The 17,805-nt window shown below is 40.9% G+C and overlaps 1 protein-coding gene across 3 annotated transcripts in view; it reads right to left on the bottom strand.

Moving 5' to 3' along the window:
• Positions 1 to 5,394: 5,394 nt before the first annotated feature.
• slc6a9 (solute carrier family 6 member 9) overlaps positions 5,395 to 17,805 on the bottom strand; it is a 59,490-nt gene continuing 47,079 nt past the window's right edge. For all 3 annotated transcript variants that reach the window (XM_062404182.1, XM_062404183.1, XM_062404181.1), the window contains 6 exons: positions 16,543 to 16,780; positions 15,738 to 15,872; positions 15,560 to 15,659; positions 13,410 to 13,510; positions 12,348 to 12,518; positions 5,395 to 10,890 (listed from right to left, as the gene is read on the bottom strand). In XM_062404182.1, coding sequence (XP_062260166.1) covers positions 10,630 to 10,890; positions 12,348 to 12,518; positions 13,410 to 13,510; positions 15,560 to 15,659; positions 15,738 to 15,872; positions 16,543 to 16,780 — 1,006 coding nt within the window. In that variant the 3' untranslated portion in view covers positions 5,395 to 10,629. The remainder of the gene's footprint in view (positions 10,891 to 12,347; positions 12,519 to 13,409; positions 13,511 to 15,559; positions 15,660 to 15,737; positions 15,873 to 16,542; positions 16,781 to 17,805) is intronic.

Raw genomic sequence — 17,805 nt, 5'->3', positions numbered from 1 at the left:
TCAGAGTAGAGAGGTCATATTATTTGCTTGAGAATGTTATTGACAATTAAGTTAAAAATGATTATGTGTGGAATGAATAAAAAGTAGTAAAAATAAAGAAAGTCTGTTTTTTTGTACTCTCATATCTTCATATGAATCAATGTGATTCTGGTTCAGAGGTGGATTTCATCCTGTTCAGCACACTGATATCTGGGCACCTCTGGAAATCCTAGACTTACTGCAGCACCCACAAGAAACATAGTTCCGCCTCAATGTTCTCAGGAAACATTATGAGCTGACAAAAACACTGTTCATTCATTTACAGAGGAAGTGCAAAGTCACCCCTCGGGAAACAAGAATTAGTGTACTAATTTCTATGGAGATGGACATGTCGTGAAAACCCCGGCAAAGGGTGCGCCAGGTTAATTTAATAAAGCCTGCGTTGCTAGCCGGCTCCAGAGACTATTTTCCTCCAATTTAACCGCTGACACGTTCTGCTATCTTTTGTAAATCTGGAGAGAATAGCAGAGTGGCAGAGCAATTACCGGGTGAGTGACAGGCTTTCAGTTGAGCTAAGGCAACAAAGCCAAATCTGCATAATGATCAACAAGGTTCAAATCTGCCTGTGAAAGGGAAAGAATGATACAGGTAGTGGTGAGAGACGACACTGATATTTACATTATGTCAGTGAGCCAATCAAAGAGGTCTTATTACTTCACTTTACATTGTTGCTACCATTATATATTTGGGTTGGGCTCTGTTATAAAGTACATCACATTAAAAAGGGGACATTTATATCGAAACTCATTAACGCTTCCTCCGCAGGTCATGGAGAGAGTCGATAAACTGGTGGAAATGGATCTATGATGTCATTTGTAAAGTCTGAGAAAAAAAGCATCCGGTGACATCACTCGAGTCATCCTGGTTTGGGATTTCAGGCCCACGTTACAAACTGAGAATAGCGTCTTTGAAAGACGGGAGTGTTGACAATGCAGGGGAGGACGGTCTTGACAAACATGCTATGGGGTAGCATTATGGGATGTGCAGCACCCAGGGGTTTTACTTTTCAGGACTCAAGTTTGGGACTAAGGCCTGGTTCACAACTCTTAACCTATCTTAAAAAACATTGGTGACCACAGACATAGTGATGGATTTGAAATTATATAATGATCGTCAGAAAGCACACACTAGATGATTTGTGTGAAACGTTTTTCACGTTTCCTGTTTGATATTTACGTTTTGAGATCGGGAGCCTCTGACTCAATCGTAGCATTTACATTATTTTGTAAATCCCTCACACCCCTCCCCCCGTGATCGTTGGAAGAGGCCAATCGGGTCCAAAATCATCCAGATTTTCATCTAGAGTGCAGCAGCTCTAAAAGAGAGATGCAACATGTATTTCAATAACTGATCAATCACTCACGACTCTGTCAAGTTTAGCAGTTATCAAGTTAAGCACGAGAGTTCTTATATTTGCTCAGTTGAGAGTAGTGGGAGGCAGAACATTTTAAAATGTCAGTGGGATGTCAGGGGATTACCAATGTCATCAGGATTCCTCCTCTGGGCACCGCAGATGTCTGTTCAAAAATAACACATTTCAGGTTGATCCCGAGGATCAACGGCCTGATTGACTTTGCCACTGGCGAGGCTCAAAACGTCCATCTCATGTTTCCAGAGCCTAACCTTACCAGTTGAAATTACTTTGCCTTTTCTTTCAAAGACATATCATGTGTAATTATTCCACTTTATCTTATGGGATTCAGATGTGTATCTGGGGATTTGTGTTTTGCATAATATTGTTTGATTTTTATAATGTATTGCAATCATGGGTTATTTTCTTGTTTGTATGGGATGAAGTGTTTTGATCATGAGTCTCTTGTACAGTACTTTGGATGATATGCACTGTATAATATACATGAATTATTCATAGATACTATTTTACTCTACTGCAGGTTGCCTTGTGATAATTAGCTTATACAGCTAACTCTGGCTCATTTATTTGTCAGTTGACTAATGAGCGCTGTCCCTATCAAATAAGTGAACAAATGAAGAAGATGAAGAAGATACAAAAAAAAAAAATAAGAAGATCAAGAAGATAGAAGATACATTTGTTGGTCCCACACACACATGCACACACACACCACATGCAAAATGGGGGAAAATTTGTCCTCTGCCTTTGACCCATCTGGTGTAAACAGGAGGACACACAGAGCAGTGGGCATCCATGCACGGCGCCCGGGGAGCAGGTGTTGGGGGGGTATAGGGCCTTGCTCAGGGGCACTTAGACAGTGGTATGGGGTAGGCATTTAGAAAGTGGGGAACAGTTCCAGGTATTGTCCATCCAGGTATGTTTTTTTGTTGTTGTTGTCACTCCGTTGAGGCGAACCAGAGACCACCGTCGGATTTTCTGCCTAAAGTCCAACTTTCTGCCACTAGTCCACCGCCTATGAAACCGCCAAATGATATCCGCTCATTGTGTCAAGATGGCTGATTTTTTTTTACTGTAAATTTGTCTTGTGCATGTTTTACTCAGAGTTAATCAAAGAAGTGTCAGCACTTTAATGTCTCCTGAACGTGAGCCAGAGCCTGTGATGATAAACCTGCCCACTGTGTTAAATATTACATTGCGCTTATTGATACGGAACAAAACACGCTGATAAAAGATGAGCCGACATCAGGATGAAGGATCGCTCGGTAAATGCATTCATCTCTGGCCTGAGTCTGATGATCTGAATAACAATAACAAGCTACTCTCACTCTCTCACTAGCCCCACTAACTGTGATGCAGCGGAGGACCGGCAGCTTGCTGGCTGTGACCCTGAGTGGTGGCTGTGTTTCGGTTGAGGTGAGGACAAAGGGCAGCATCCCAGAAGTGGAGTCACCTTTCAAACAAAATGCAACAGTGGTCCCACAAGCAGAAAACTAGCTTTCTGCCAAAAAAGAAAAGAAGGGTGACTTCAATCTAGGAAATGTCCTTCAGCCACCCTGATCCACCGGCTGCACCACTCCACTGCACTGGGCACAGGGAAGTATGGGAAGGATACGAGGATTACAAACCACAGTTACAGCTCCACGAATATCATCTGTGTTATTGTCTGAAAAGTGATTCCTAATCCCTCGTTCTCAGGGTGATTCTCTGTGCAACTCCCCCGAACAGGATTGTCCGAGTGATAAAGCCGAACTGACTTATGTAACTCTACCAAACACACTAATGAGAATGACAAGTGCTTTGTACGTGGCATTAACACTTAACAAGCCATCGACATATACCTGTGTTCATTACAGAGCTTCATCCTGGAACGCCGGAGTACCCATGATGGATGTTGCGGCCTAGTAATAAAATGGCTTGGCTGGAGAAGAAGAGCCTGTGGAATAGACCGGTGGTGTTCATAGCCACAGTCGTCCTGCCCTCTTCTGATTCCTTCCCCTGATCTTTTCTGGTCGCTTCAACATCACATGAAACCTGCTGGGCAGAGTCACGCGTGAACAACTTAATTACATCTGACACATCTGGGGCTGGACTAATTTTCATTTTCAAAAAAGGTCCAACGAGACATATGTCACATAAGACTTTAGTGATAGAGCATGTAGGTAATTCAGGACCTCCAACACTTTTGTATTGTGAGCTGCAATGGGAGCAGTAAACTGTATTGGTATTAACACGCCTCTTACTATAGAGGGGAATTGGGAACAAGGTTCAATATCAACTATTGTCCACTGAGAACATAACGTGTGATGGAAAAACATTGCAAAGCAATCACTGGATATTTTTGTTTCCTTTTTGCTGCTACCTCCCATTGTACAGATGCCCTTCATATATAGTAGTGTTTATATTTACAGCCATGCTGCCCTCTGCTGACTCAACATGCTAATGTAATCATTGCATCAGCGCTCACAGACCTCATCTGAATCTTCATCATGCAGCCAGGACAGACACGAGGAGGCACCATCACAAAGCCTCTGGGTTGATCCTTTCTAGTTATATGTGGATTTGTGTTGTTTTGTATATAAAACTGTAACTTGTTGCCATTGTGATCATTCCAATGGATATATTGTTTAAAAAAAAAGATTGTTTGAATTTCTGAACACAAGTTTTTGGGAAATTTTTTCCAAGAAAGTTAAAAGAATTCATTGCTCAAAACAAAGGGATTACTTTTTTTGTTTTTTTGTTTTAAAATGAGCGACGTGATGGATTATTTTCATCTGTTGTAAAACAGATTGTTTAATCAGATATTGGAATAGTATTATGTATTTATGTACAACACGTTTTGCTCATATTACGTTCTCTACATTATTTGTAAAAACTGTTTGTTTTTATTTAAAAATAACTGTCTCTCTACCACCACCTTGTGGGGCTGAACAAAACTGCTGCTGCTCTGCTTAGTGTGGGTGGACTTTCACATCTGCAATGTGTTTATGTCCCCCACAGATTAAATCTATTCTAAACTGTTCAAAAACTATACCTTGAACTAAAAAGTAGATCAATTGCATTAAACTAATGGTGAACCAATCTAGCTGTTAGAGGCTGTAAAAAATCTGCATGAAATTCTAGGAAGTATAATCTACTAAAATCTCAAATAATGATGAATGAATTTATTCATTTATGCAACATTTATTTGGTCGTCTTCTATATTAGTAATGTCAGTTTTTCAGGAGTGTGTTTGTATTTAACTTGTATGTATCAACACCCTGACTGAAGACTTTCAGCCTGGATGTGCTCTTTAGAAGCATTTTGATATGTTAAAAGGCTTTTTATTAAACTTGGAGGAACAGGTTTTCCTTTCCAGAGACTGCTTCACTTTAAAGTGATAAGATGCAACTGTTGATGAACAGTGGAAGCCCGAGGCCAGGGGAGGAAATTACAGGTTAATGTCAACGTTCACTTCATTTCCGCAGACTCTCCTGTGTGAGTCGTGTAAGGACATAATCATTAGATTACCTTTCATTATGGCGAGTGAACAGAAACCACAAGTAGTAAACAAGGAATGCTTATTTACTGAATTACTTCAGCTTCTAATATGCAAGAAGAGGATTGAGTTTTTTCTTCTTTGTGACTTTTATCACATGAACCCCAATATCACAAAAAAACTAAAAGACAACACAGAGCCAGAAACTGTAAAATCAGTAATAATTGTCTTGCTCTAGAATGTACAATGGTTCATGCAATCCAACTAACTTGAAGAGGTTAAAATGATAATATATGTTTTCAATAGGTTATTAGGAAAAACACTGACAACACTGCGAACACTGAAATTTGTATAATGACATTTTTTTGTCATTGTTTCAGATGAACAGGGAAATATATAGTATGATATCATAAAGTAGGCACTCAAAGGGGAATCAAGGTATGAGATAAGGTATAAATCTAAAAGGTATAAAACAATCGTCTCACAACACAAGGAGGCTGCAGCAGGCTGATCTTTAAAATAGATTTTATTTACCATTTTGTAATTCAACAGTTTTACGATATACAGCTGACAGGACTAAGACATTTTCAATGGATTTTGGCCCTAAAGGTTGAAGAACAGGAAGAACAGACGTGGTTAGATAGATAGACAGATAGATATGATAGAAGGTACCAGAAGAGTTGTGTTCTCTTTTTCTCACTTGTGCTTTTCTTTCTCCTCTCCTCCCAGAAAAAATTACATTGGCATAGCAACAACACAGCATGTCCGTCCACTGACACTTTTACCTGGTTCTTTCACCCACACCACTGAAAGAAGACATGTATCATATACCTGCTTTTTTCAACAGAATGAAAATGTGAATAATTGTTGTAATTATACGTTTCTTTTCTTGTTGCTTAAAAAAAGAAAATACTTCCTTAAAGTGCTGAGATTATTATTATATGAGCAGTGGTAAGAACTTCAAGAGGTAACATTCTGTAATAGAAACAAGGTAAACTTTTTTAGTGCAGTGGAGAAGGTGTGCAAAGGTGGTGCAGACTTTCATGTTGGGTTATGTTGTTCGGTGATAGTGAGCGAATGGATCAAATTTTAACATCTTCAGGTGTGTAGTCTTTTCTTTTAAGGGGCCAAATGAGTCCGGTATTATTGTTTTGGTAGCTTGACACTATAATCAGTGGTTCACTTTCCCAATAGATCAATTTAAAATAGCAACACGACCCTCGTCTGATACACATAACTTGTTAAAATGTCTACATAAAACAATATCAAGCTCTGGTATTATGCATCAGAGCTGTACAAGAGTGACAACGTGACTTCATGGGTCCTGATACTGATTCAGTCTTGGTTGCAGAGTAATTTTGGTGTTTTGATTTTGCGCATTTTCCAACATTTTCTAACAACTACACAGAAATAAAAGCCAAACTGTTCATTTTAAGGGCCACAGGCTATGTAAAGGTAAGCAGCAATGTGCGACTGGTGGCACTGCACTGTGTAAAATAATTCATTTGAGTACATGTAACAGTGTTGTTGAAAAAAAAAAGAATAGAAGCATCGTTATGTAGCTGCAGCCGCCGTCTACACCAGAGCTCACAGTAAAAACAACCATTCTTCTGTAGTTCAAGTTTCGATCCAAAGCTTTTTGTTTGGCAATGCTTTGAGTATCAGCTGGCTTCATTTGAATTTTTTCTTCTACGAATACAACTTCAAAAACAAAACAAAAAAGTAGTGTCATCAAATATGGGTAAACAATGATTAAAATCCAAAGATAAAACATGTAGTTTCTTTCTCTTCTTTTAGTACAAAAATGTTTTTCTCTCTTTAAAGATAAGACTGTAGATTATTAGCAGAGTAGGACATGGCTAGTTCTGATAGATTAGAGGTACACCAACATCAATAGTGACACTACACGCCTGCTCTACGCGCAGGCTCAGCAGTAAGAGCTAATCCACTACACACAGATTTCACAATACACCTGACTTCGTCTACGTCACGCTACGAGAAAAATGACAAATCAAAAACGGAAAAAAATGAAACAGTGCCCACCCGCCCCCAGAAAAACACATATCCATCCCCCATAACAAAAGTAAAGGTAAGACACGCACACGAACACACAGTCCAATTATATGTTGTTTTTACATTACTGTACAAAGGGAGGGAGAGATGTGGGGGCCAGCAGAGATGGAGAGGGTCGGGATATATTGAGATGGTTAACACGGCTGCCTAGCCTCACTTACTACAGCATGACCACACGAAACAGGCACAAACAGGAAACGGACTGAACTACAGGCTGTCCCAGCAGGATGAGGAGTTCATGTTCACCTTTTTCCAGCTTCCAAGAGCCAACTTTGAATTTCTGATGCCGTCTTCAGAAGAAGCAACCCAATGTATTTAGATTAGCTGACGTTGGTATTATTGTCTTAAAGATAGGGTTGGTAATCCTGGAAAAGCTATATGCAACCCACCCCCTTCCATCAGCGCTCTTGTCAATGCTACACCCCCAAAGCACAGGAATGTACACTTACTCGCTGGACCTCGCTAACCATCGTCACTGGTTTAGCAGTGTACGTTTCTCTCTAGCCGCTCTGGTTTGTGATGGGTACACACAGGCAGGTACAGTACTACTCTATAGTGACAGGCCAGTACGCCAGTCAAGGATTTCCTTTAGTCGTGTTTATCACAGTCCTGCAAGGGCTGCAGACACCGGCGATCGGGACATGGAGGGGATTTCAACAAATATGATCAAAAGTTTCAGAAACAATTTACCAACCTGACCTTTAATAGAGCACCTGGTTTCACTGTATTTCTAATACAAAATAAACACTATTTCAACACACGTCAAGTGTGGTGTGAATACTTATTGGATGAGTCAGAACCTGACAGTTAAAACCGATGACGAACTATACAGACCAAGGCTACGATTCTCCATCTACTGGATTAGACACAATCTGAGAAACCTTCCTGAACAAAGGCCTGATGAAAACCTGGTAGAGGTTTGTGCTTGTTTTCAGAATGCCCACTGTGTTCGTCAGGCTTTGTGTTTATGTGCTTAACATCAACGTCTTCCTCTGCACAGGTTTTTTCTCTAATACTCTGAGACAATTGTCCCTTTTATGGACGTTTTGTGCTTGACTACGCCTTTGCTGGGACCAGTTGCCTGGCAACCAGCTGTATTTTCTTTTCGTGCGATTTAAAAAAAACATGAACTGAGGCCATCACTCACTATTTACTACATAGTCCACTGTATAGTGAGTTTGCCAATGTGTAGTTTATATTTATAATGATTTAAAACCTATATAATGCACTGATTGTACAATTGATATACCATAATGCATTGCACTCCCATTAACTGTAAAATAAACTTTTAACATGTATTAAAGGAATTTTCAATTTGCCATATTATTGTTTTTGATGCACGTCATAAGCCTGTGATATTGATATGAGTACAAGCAAAGAGAAAATGTGCAGAGTAGTGTATAGTCCTCTTCATAGAGGTGTCAGTGGGGGGTCGTGGATTTTGAACACAACCAAGACATATCATGTGCATGTGTTAGAGGTGCTTTGCCCGTTTCCAGTCTTCATGCTACGCTAAGCTAACCGGCTTTTGGCTCCAGCTATGCGAGTGGTATCGATCTCCTCATATTGCTCTCAGGAAGATGGCAAACAAGCGTAGACTGTTCGAAAACTCTTCCTTCAAGTCTCCCTACATATAAATATGCTGCATATTTAGTACTGATGCATTCCCAAGAACCCCAATCCCCCCTTGTCAAGCGAACTGCCCCTCACTACCACCTGAGCAGGTGTTCAACAGGTAAAATGAGGATGAAACATGTGGCACCAGATGCATATCACCAACAAGCTGTCCAGATGAGAAAGATATATTTACTCCACCTGATACCAACATAAACCTCGGTCATCCCACCACTATAACTTTCATCCAATCACCCCCTCCCTCCCCAACAAACACCACGACAAATCAATTCACAGATGAGGAATGGTAAACATGGTTAATTATGATTCTGTTGTTTCTTTCTTTTTTTGTACAAAATAAACATATGCTGTCTTTATAATTATTTACTAAGTTACTTTACAATAACGAGAGGTAAAAAGGAGAAGTCTACCGAGAGAACGATACTACATGAGCTAGATTTTAAACTACAATAATTTCAGCGATGATCTTTATTCTACGTTCTTCTGGAAACCAGCTGCGTCTCACTGCCTCCTCCATTAGTCGCAGCACAGCTTGGCTCAGAGCGTTTAAAAACAAGTGTCCGTAAAATACATTAAAGGTTCCACTGACGGTAAGAGGCTGACACCAGATCAGTCTCTGGGAACATATGTTACCAAAAACATGTGAATGGACTCAGGTAACATGTAGGTAATGTTTTTGGTAACATGCCTGAATGGGGGCAGATTGCTACGACCCACGGGAGACACACACTCCAACACACCTAGGATTCCTCTCACCGGCTACCTCGTCCAGCCCGAGTTCCTCCGTCACAGGCCACATCCCAAGATGCATTTCATCCAAAAAAGGAATGCCTGGAAGACTTCAAGATGAGATGGCACTTCTCGATTTAGAGTTGCATCCATCTATTTTGTGTATGTGTGTGTTGGGATTTTCAGACAGCGAGGTGTTTCTTAAAAGGCCACCTTAGTGGAGACATGGTTTCCAAAGGTGAGGAGCGACTACAAACCATTAAGTTTAACTTCGCGTGGACCCTGAGAAATGGCCATGGGATCCCTTCTGACAAAAAACTTGGAACAAATATGCTCCGTGTACGTTTGTGTGTGTCTGTGTGTGTGTGTGTATGTCTGTGTGTGTTGTGAGTCACAATACAGTTGAAGTTCACTGACGTTTCTCTGAGTTCTCAACCTTTAAGCAGCTTTAGTAAAAAGATAAAGTTAAAAATGGAGGAAATTTTCACGGACTAACAGCCCTAAGTGTCAGTCGCTAAGAAGGAGCAGCATAAAAAAAAAAGAGGCTTAGTCTCAAGCAGAGTTCAACTATGGCTGAGGTCACTGTGTGCTGTAAAATGTACAATAGTGTGAGAGTGTGTGAACGAGTGTTTCCGTCTCTTTGCTGGTCATGAAGTTGAGACTGCTTCCATCCCTCAGCATCATCACACTATAAATGGCCAGTGCAGGCACAGTTCACTCTCCTTCTCTACGTTACAGCACCACGACAAGGTCTCAAGCCGCCAAATCCCCGCCGCTCGAACGTCACGATCCCCGAAAAACAGACCTGACTAACTGAATAAAGGAGAACTGTGTGTGTCTCTATGTTGCTGCATGCACACGACAATCACATGCAGCGTCACAATCTACTGTAACTCCAATTGCATATGCAGGTGACATATACAAGGGAGAAAGGAGAAACAAACTGCATTATCAATTTTTGTCGGACAAATTAACACACAAACAAACGACGCACGCACACACACCCTAAACTCACACTTACACAAACACTAATCTTTTGGATGATGACCCAATTTTTTCTTCCTTTCATTTTTTTGTTCTTCGCTTATCTCGAGACGACACACAGATAGAGAAGAGGTTAGGATTGAAATAATAAGCCTTTACAATATGTAAAGGTCTCCAGCGAATCGGATCTCCCCCACAGAGGACTGTGGGAAAGTGGGGTGAGGTTGGAGGAGAAGGAAGGACAAATGGAGGAAGAGAAGGAGGAGATGGATGGGGCGCCGACAGAGTCGGGGGAGGGGGGAGAAGGGGGGGAGAAGGCCGTCTATACACTGGGGTTCGGGTTGTTCTGTGTGTTGGTGGAGCCGTTGCTCCCCTGAATGGTGAGACTGATGTCATCTCTCCTCTCCGTCTCCTCCTCCTTCTCCTTCAACTCCTCTTTCTGCTCCTCCTTCAGCTCTTCCTTCTCCTTGAGGGGACAGGAATCCACGGCGTCTTCAGAGGCCATGGGAGCGTAGTGGCCTGTCCGGTGCTTCTGCAGGGCGGGGCCCCAAGATGGATCACATCGGCACGCGAACTTCAACCGCTGAGACAGAGAGACGAAGAGGAACATGTCATTTGGAGAAGCTTGAAGAGAAACTTTGGGGAGTCATTAAGAAGTACAGTGTTCAGGATATAACATCAGATAACACCAAAAACAGTCGACAATGTCAATAGATGCGTTCATTAACTGACATTTCATCGGCTTTATCTTTCACTCCTCATGCTACAGTAGTTTGTCTTATTTCAGCCTTTGGGTTTGTCAACAGGACTTTTAACCCGAGACCATTTTTTCGATTGCTTTCAACAACTAGAGTGTCACCTTGCCTTGCATAGTCCCGTGGGAAATCTTAATTGGGCATGGGACACAAGCTAAGGCTTGATCACCTTTTAGCTGGCCACCTTTGATGAGAGTGTTTAGTGATTTAGGGCCGAAACACCCACTGATTCGAAGGCACACTACTGAGGATGTGTCCCAAAATTGACATCTTAACCCAGTCTAAGAAATACACCTCCCATGCCACTCTGTCAACATCACGGCAAATCATGTGAGAGCATACCATCTATTGGCACAATGGACAGTTTTAACATCTCGTCCCGTGTTTTATGATTCTGATTCACCATGTAGCACATACTTCCTCCAAGACCCAATAGTCCCTCATTGATATCTGTTCCATAAATATGCCAGATTTTTATTCATCAACACCCCCCCCTCTCCAAGCTGTTTCAGGATTTTTTGGTGTGCAATCCTGCCAAGGGACAAATTAAGAAAACCTTGGTGGAGGTAACACCACTCCAAATTGTTCCTCACACTCATACGTCTTTTACACCAAAATTAGCAGGTGGGGCTCTACACGTATTTACAAAATGTCGGTATACCGGATAGAAAAGAGGCGTTTGACGGAGGTTCGTTTAGATGGTGAATAACACCAGAGTCCTGAAGGTGATTGTAGGATAAAAAGAGCTGGATAGAAACCAGAGGATCTGTGACCTTTGTGATAACAACTCTCTGGGAGATGAATATCAGATTTAGTTTGAATGAAAGCATTATCAATTACAGAGAAAAGTGTCTGCCAGAGTTTGATCCAAACCACCCGCGTATGTTTAAAAGAGTTCAAATCACACAAACCAAAGGTTATTTCATAATTTTTGGAGGAAAGTCCTTGCTTTGTATAAGTAACACCTGTTCAGCCTTGCTGTGCGCCATTGTTTTATTTGTGCTCCGAGCCATGTGATCATGGATATAAAGATTTTAATAAATAAATCAGTAAAATCTGGACTCTACACTTTGTTCATGCATATTTGAGTATATGTATTTATATACAGAATATACTATATAGTTGGATTTAAATTCATAGACATATCTGTGTAGCCATCATGCTGCTTGCATTACTTGACAGCATATTGTCCAGCTACTCATCAGTCAAAGGATTGAAATGTTTATCAAAGTGAGGACTGCTCAGGCAACTCTCTGATTGGACATTGAGTGGAAGGGGGCGGTACCTCTCTGAAGGTGGCTCCTGGGGACCTGGAGATCTTGTAGAGGGCGTAGACGGGAATGCAGATCACCGAGGACATAGCCATGCAGAAGCCAATAGCCAGGGACCAGCCGGGGTACTCGTAGTTGTTGTAGGTGATGGGTTTGTACTGAATCACTGTGAAGATCAGGATGAACTACAAGGGGCAGAGGACAGAGAGAGAGAGAGAGAGACTGAGCAGAGTAGACGGTGATGAATTCAAAGCATCTTGCAAAATACGTGAACATTTATATTGATCATCTCAACAGTTTTTGGCAAATGCATACAAATATCAATAAAGATAGCGACAATTCAGCATGTGGCCCCATCCTATTCACAGTTTGTGTAAAAAATGTATGTTGTTGCTCCTCTCAAAGTAAAAAAGTTCCTGTACAACTGACGATGTTTGGACGAACTTTAGTATATACAGGTCAAATAACAGCAGCCAGCAGCACATTACATGCTTGCTTTTATTTACAAGTAGCAGATAAATATAAATATAAATCCTGAGTCTCGCCAGCAGCAGCTTGGTCACAGTTCTAGCAGCGGCCCTGGAGAGCAGGGCATTAATCTGTGTGCTGAAATGAAAGAGAGAACAAAAGTGCCTGAAGTCTGACCAGTAATCCACAACAATGAATTTCTTGGTTTGCCCAGCAGCTTAGTGGACTAATGCGCCTGCTTGGGAAATACCATTGATAGCGGCTGCATGTGTCCATTTCCCACTCAGAAAGATTTGCTTTTAGAGGTTTATATTGGAAACAAGGCCAAACAGCAGCCAAACAGATTAGTGGTGATGGCAGCTGAAATATAGGCCACGTCCTGAACAATGTGTCAGCAACTCAGCGAAAGTTTAGAACCTCGCACTCCTTTAAAACCAGTGCATGGTGTCTGTCCTGCAACTACGTCCCAATCTAGGGCACGATGTAGCTTTATGTGTCTGAAACAGTGAGAATCACATGTTCCATCAACGTGACTGTGGACCCAGATCAGAGAGTGCGTTCGATGTGTGTGTGTGTTTGTTTGTGTGTGTGTGTGTGTGTTGACATACAGAGATGATCAGGGGGGAGACGAATCTCCAGCAGACCCTGAAGAAGAGAGGAGGAGGGAAACCCAGCATCATTTCAACATCTCTGAAATAGTTCCTGTGACCTGCGGCGAAAAACAAAAAACATGGTCATCCACCTATATCCATAGTGAACATAAATTAAGTGCTGATTTTACACTTTAATAATGATCTTCAATACAAACACATAGTATGTGATTGAAGGAAAGAGTCGGGAAAGTGTGTGTATGGTCTGTAGTATTCTTTTAACACTACCATCAGTTTTTCGAAAAAATTGTTTGATGGAATTGCGTAAACAACGATTCTACGGTCACATCCCCTCAGCGCTTTACTATATCACACATGAATTTATAATCTGCATAATGGCTCATTAGGAAGGTCTTGTCAGTCATCAGCTGCAGTCACAGTGAGCAGGCTGGTCTGTTACGTCTGTAGCTCACAAAATGAACTACTATAGGAGGGACTGTGAAAAAGAAGGGAAGATTATAAGTTTAAAATAACTTTAAATTAGGGGTGTGAAAATATTAAAATTTTTAATCAAATTAATCACAGGTTTCTATGGATTAATCATGGTTAATCACATTACCGATTTTCTCTGTATATTTTTGTGAAAACAAATTTTATGACAAAAGACGGATATATACATTTAACATGTTTTCTTTTTATATTCATAAATAAACAAATCAATGGTGCTGCAACTCAGCAGTTCTTTATCAGTTCTCTTTGCTATTCCATATGGAACATTAATATAATCTTCATCCTAAACAGAATTCTGGCTTCTCAGCCATTGTTTGGTTGAATAAAACTTTTTTCTTTTCTTTTTAAATCAAACAGAAATTATTTGAGCTTCTTAGCTATTCTTTTTACAGGATGGTTGACATTTTTTATATTTTTTGTCAAACAACCATTAACCACACCATGACACAATCTAATGCCTCTCAAGGTTGTCTTAGCTTGTCGTTCTTTAGCCAGATGGTGAGGATAACTAACTGGTCCACATTCTATGACAGTAAAGCTGACCGCTTCTTCTGCCCAATGTGTCCTGCGAGTGAAGCTGGTTTGGCGCATTCCACTTGAACGCCCCTCGCCGACCAACGCATGCTTCGCGTTGCGGTGGTACTTTAGGCGGGTATTACTACTGTGAAACGATAACGTCTTCCCACAGAGTGTACCTATCACCTTGGTTTTATTGAATGTTCAATCTTTGTTTTTTTGGAACACGATCTTCCCGTCCAGAAGGTTCTCAGGTTTATCAGAATTATCCATGTTGTTTGATTGTTTGAATAGCAGCTGCCGTCTGACTGCATTAGAGCGGCGACTAGTGCAGAGTGGGCGGAATTGTGGGTTTATTGGAAGGTCTTTCTGCGCATGCGTTAAATGCATTAAAAAAAGAATTAATCCTGTAATTTAATCATAACTCGTTAACGCATTATTTTTCTCAGCTCTACTTTAAATACATATAAGATGTGTATTTTCAAAGATAAAAGTAGCTCATGATATCAGTCAGAAAATTCTAGGTACAAAAGGAAAAGGAGACGCAAGTAAGAAGAAAGAAGGTTTCTGTCTAATCTTGCATACTGAATACATGTCCTTAGGCCTCTAGGAATCAGTACATCTGCCTTGGCACAAGGAATGTGGGTGTATAATGGTGAGTTAACTTGCAGAATTCATGTACTGACGAAGTGTCGGAGAATTTCATTCTTGCTCGACTAAGACACACTGACATTTACTGCTGATGTTCTGACAGCTGATTCTATTTCCCTGTTTGGGGTCATCATGTCAAGGTATGAACCCCTATCCACAGAGATAAGAGAGTTAAAAACTACTGGGCCTCAAGTGTATTAAGTTGTTTTTTTTCGAAGAATGTGAGAATGTTTTTGTTATTTAAAACACAAAACCAGTGGAAGATCTAGCATTTTTCTAAATTAGGGGCCATAGAGGGTCCACAATTTACATAGAGGGGCCAATCATTTATCGAATAAACATGCATTGTCATATTTATAGTCATTAAGTGAGTAGTATTTTCAATTCAGGGGCCAATCAGATTTCAGCTTGGGCCAGTGCCCCCCAGATCCACCCCCAGATCTGCCCCTGCACACAACAAAACCCTACACTCAGTCTGTTTCCCTCCTCACCATAAATATACATGACACAGATGCACATGATGCAGGAGATGATGACCAGAGAGAAACTGGCAGCGTAGTTATCCATCAGTAGCAGCCAGTAGATTCCTGCCTGCACACAGAAAACAAGAGTTAAAGGTGCAGCTCTATGAAATGAACACGAGCTGGATTCGGTGTGAGTGGGACTTACCTGTGTCGTTAGTGGCACTCCCAGTAAGAATCCAACTATGGCCACTGACAGCGTGACCACAGTCTTGTTCCTCATGATCCAGTCAGTGCCGATCTCATCGACGATGGCCGTCACCAGGGTCTCCAGCAAACAGAACTGAGAGAACAGGGGTGAGAAATGTATGGTTTAACGTGAGAGCTCAAAATTCCTCTTTACATGCCATAAAAGAATATTTAGATTTGAGGTATTGCTTTTCTGTGAAATCAACCTAGACTCACTCATTACAGAGATGATGCTGATAACATTATTGAGGGATGAGGATCTTAATCTTAAAAAAGCTACTATTCTGCAAGTGTCATCTGAGGATATTCACTTTGTAACATTCAAAAATAAACTTTTGTAGCATGACCAAGAGCAAATATGTTAAAACACCTTCTGACTATGAAGGCCCACTGAGACACAGGTTGCGTTCGGGAAAGGCTAAATCATTTTACTATTCCTTGACCCTAAAGGAAAATGTCACAGGGTTAAGTTAGGACAGGAGAAAAGTGCTGAGAAAATCCCACTCATCTTACACTCTGCGCTTTAAAAAAAACAACAACTTTATTTTCAAATAAAGATACGGATTAAATGTAGAGTAGTATATGCTGTAATCTGTGCTCTGAAAGTTATAATAAAGTCTCCAAACTAGAATGACTCGTCCTAAGAGAAGATGTTTTCAGTTCATACAGAGACAACATTTAACCATCACTTACTCACAGGAAATAACAACAAATCCGATTTCATAAAAAATTATAATAAAACAAACTGAAATGAAATAGCTCACCTGAGTCCCCAGTCCCAGGAGGATGAGCATGAAGAAGAAGAGCAGCGACCAGAGCGGTGAGATGGGGAGCAGAGTGAGGGCTTCTGGGTAGGCCACAAAGGCCAGGCCTGGGCCATGGTCAGCCACCTCGGACACGGGCACGTTCAGGTGGTGCGCCATGAAGCCCAGGATGGAGAAAATGACAAAGCCGGCGTACACACTGGTGGCACAGTTGGTTATGCTGATGATGATGCTGTCTCTGTGTGTGGCAAAGAGACAAAGAAACGTGGTGAGTGGTTATCATACGTCCTCAAAACACAGTGGGTTGTGTTTATAACAGGCGAGAGTATTAGGTCCAGACATAAGAAACACATGAGAAGAGGAGAATTCTTTCTTTCTTGCATTACCTGAATAAAGTGAAAATGTCAAGGAAAAAGTAGAACCATCGAATTAAATCAGCTCTGGTTTAGTTACATATTGAGAATAAAGTTAGCATGTCAAGAATAATGTTGAACCTTTAAGAAATAATCAAACTGCTAACATTTGACATGTTTTGCATCTTCATAAAAATTAGTTGAACAAAGTAACTGGTCTTTAAATAGCACTTTTCCTGATGATCACTCAAAGCTCTTTACAGTAGTTTTGAAAGTCACACACACACACACACATTCATACAGTGCATATGTTATTGTAAATAATTGTTAATGAGGAGATTATATGAAATGTCAGTTGTCTGATTCATAAAACAGCAGCAGTAATGAGAGCAGCTCCCTCCTACAGAAAACTGTCTAGAAAATCAATTTTTTATTTGACGACCAAAGTCGAAGATGTTTGATATCTTGCATTGTGAAAATCCATGAAATATTCCTTTAAAAGGCGACTAATCTACCCAAGGTCTGTAAAGTGCCAGATAACTGCTGTGATATGTGTAGAAAGCAGAAAAATGGAACAAAAAGCTTTTTCATTTTCAATAGCGATGCAGCATTTTGCTATAAACACCTTCTATACTTTTCTTTTGAATGTGTTGTCCTTGCTCTGGGCTGCACCTGTTTCAGCGGGAGGATGTGTTTAGAGCACCTCTGATCTTCACTCTGTCTCTACCTCTCACTTGGACTTTGTTCACATCTAACAGGGGACCCATGCGGCCAGGGCCGGTCTTTCCTTCAGGCGACATAGGCGGTTGCCTAGGGCGCCATTCGGAGGGGGGCGCCAAAAACTGCGCAGAGCAAAAAATAAAATAAAATAAAAAAGGCAGAGTTTTTGGCGCCCCCTTCTCTATGTGGT

Source organism: Platichthys flesus, chromosome 14 (genome assembly GCF_949316205.1).
Source record: "Platichthys flesus chromosome 14, fPlaFle2.1, whole genome shotgun sequence".
Classification (NCBI taxonomy): domain Eukaryota; kingdom Metazoa; phylum Chordata; class Actinopteri; order Pleuronectiformes; family Pleuronectidae; genus Platichthys; species Platichthys flesus.
The sequence above is the reverse complement of the archived record's forward strand: the minus strand, read 5'-3'. Positions and strand labels throughout refer to the sequence as shown.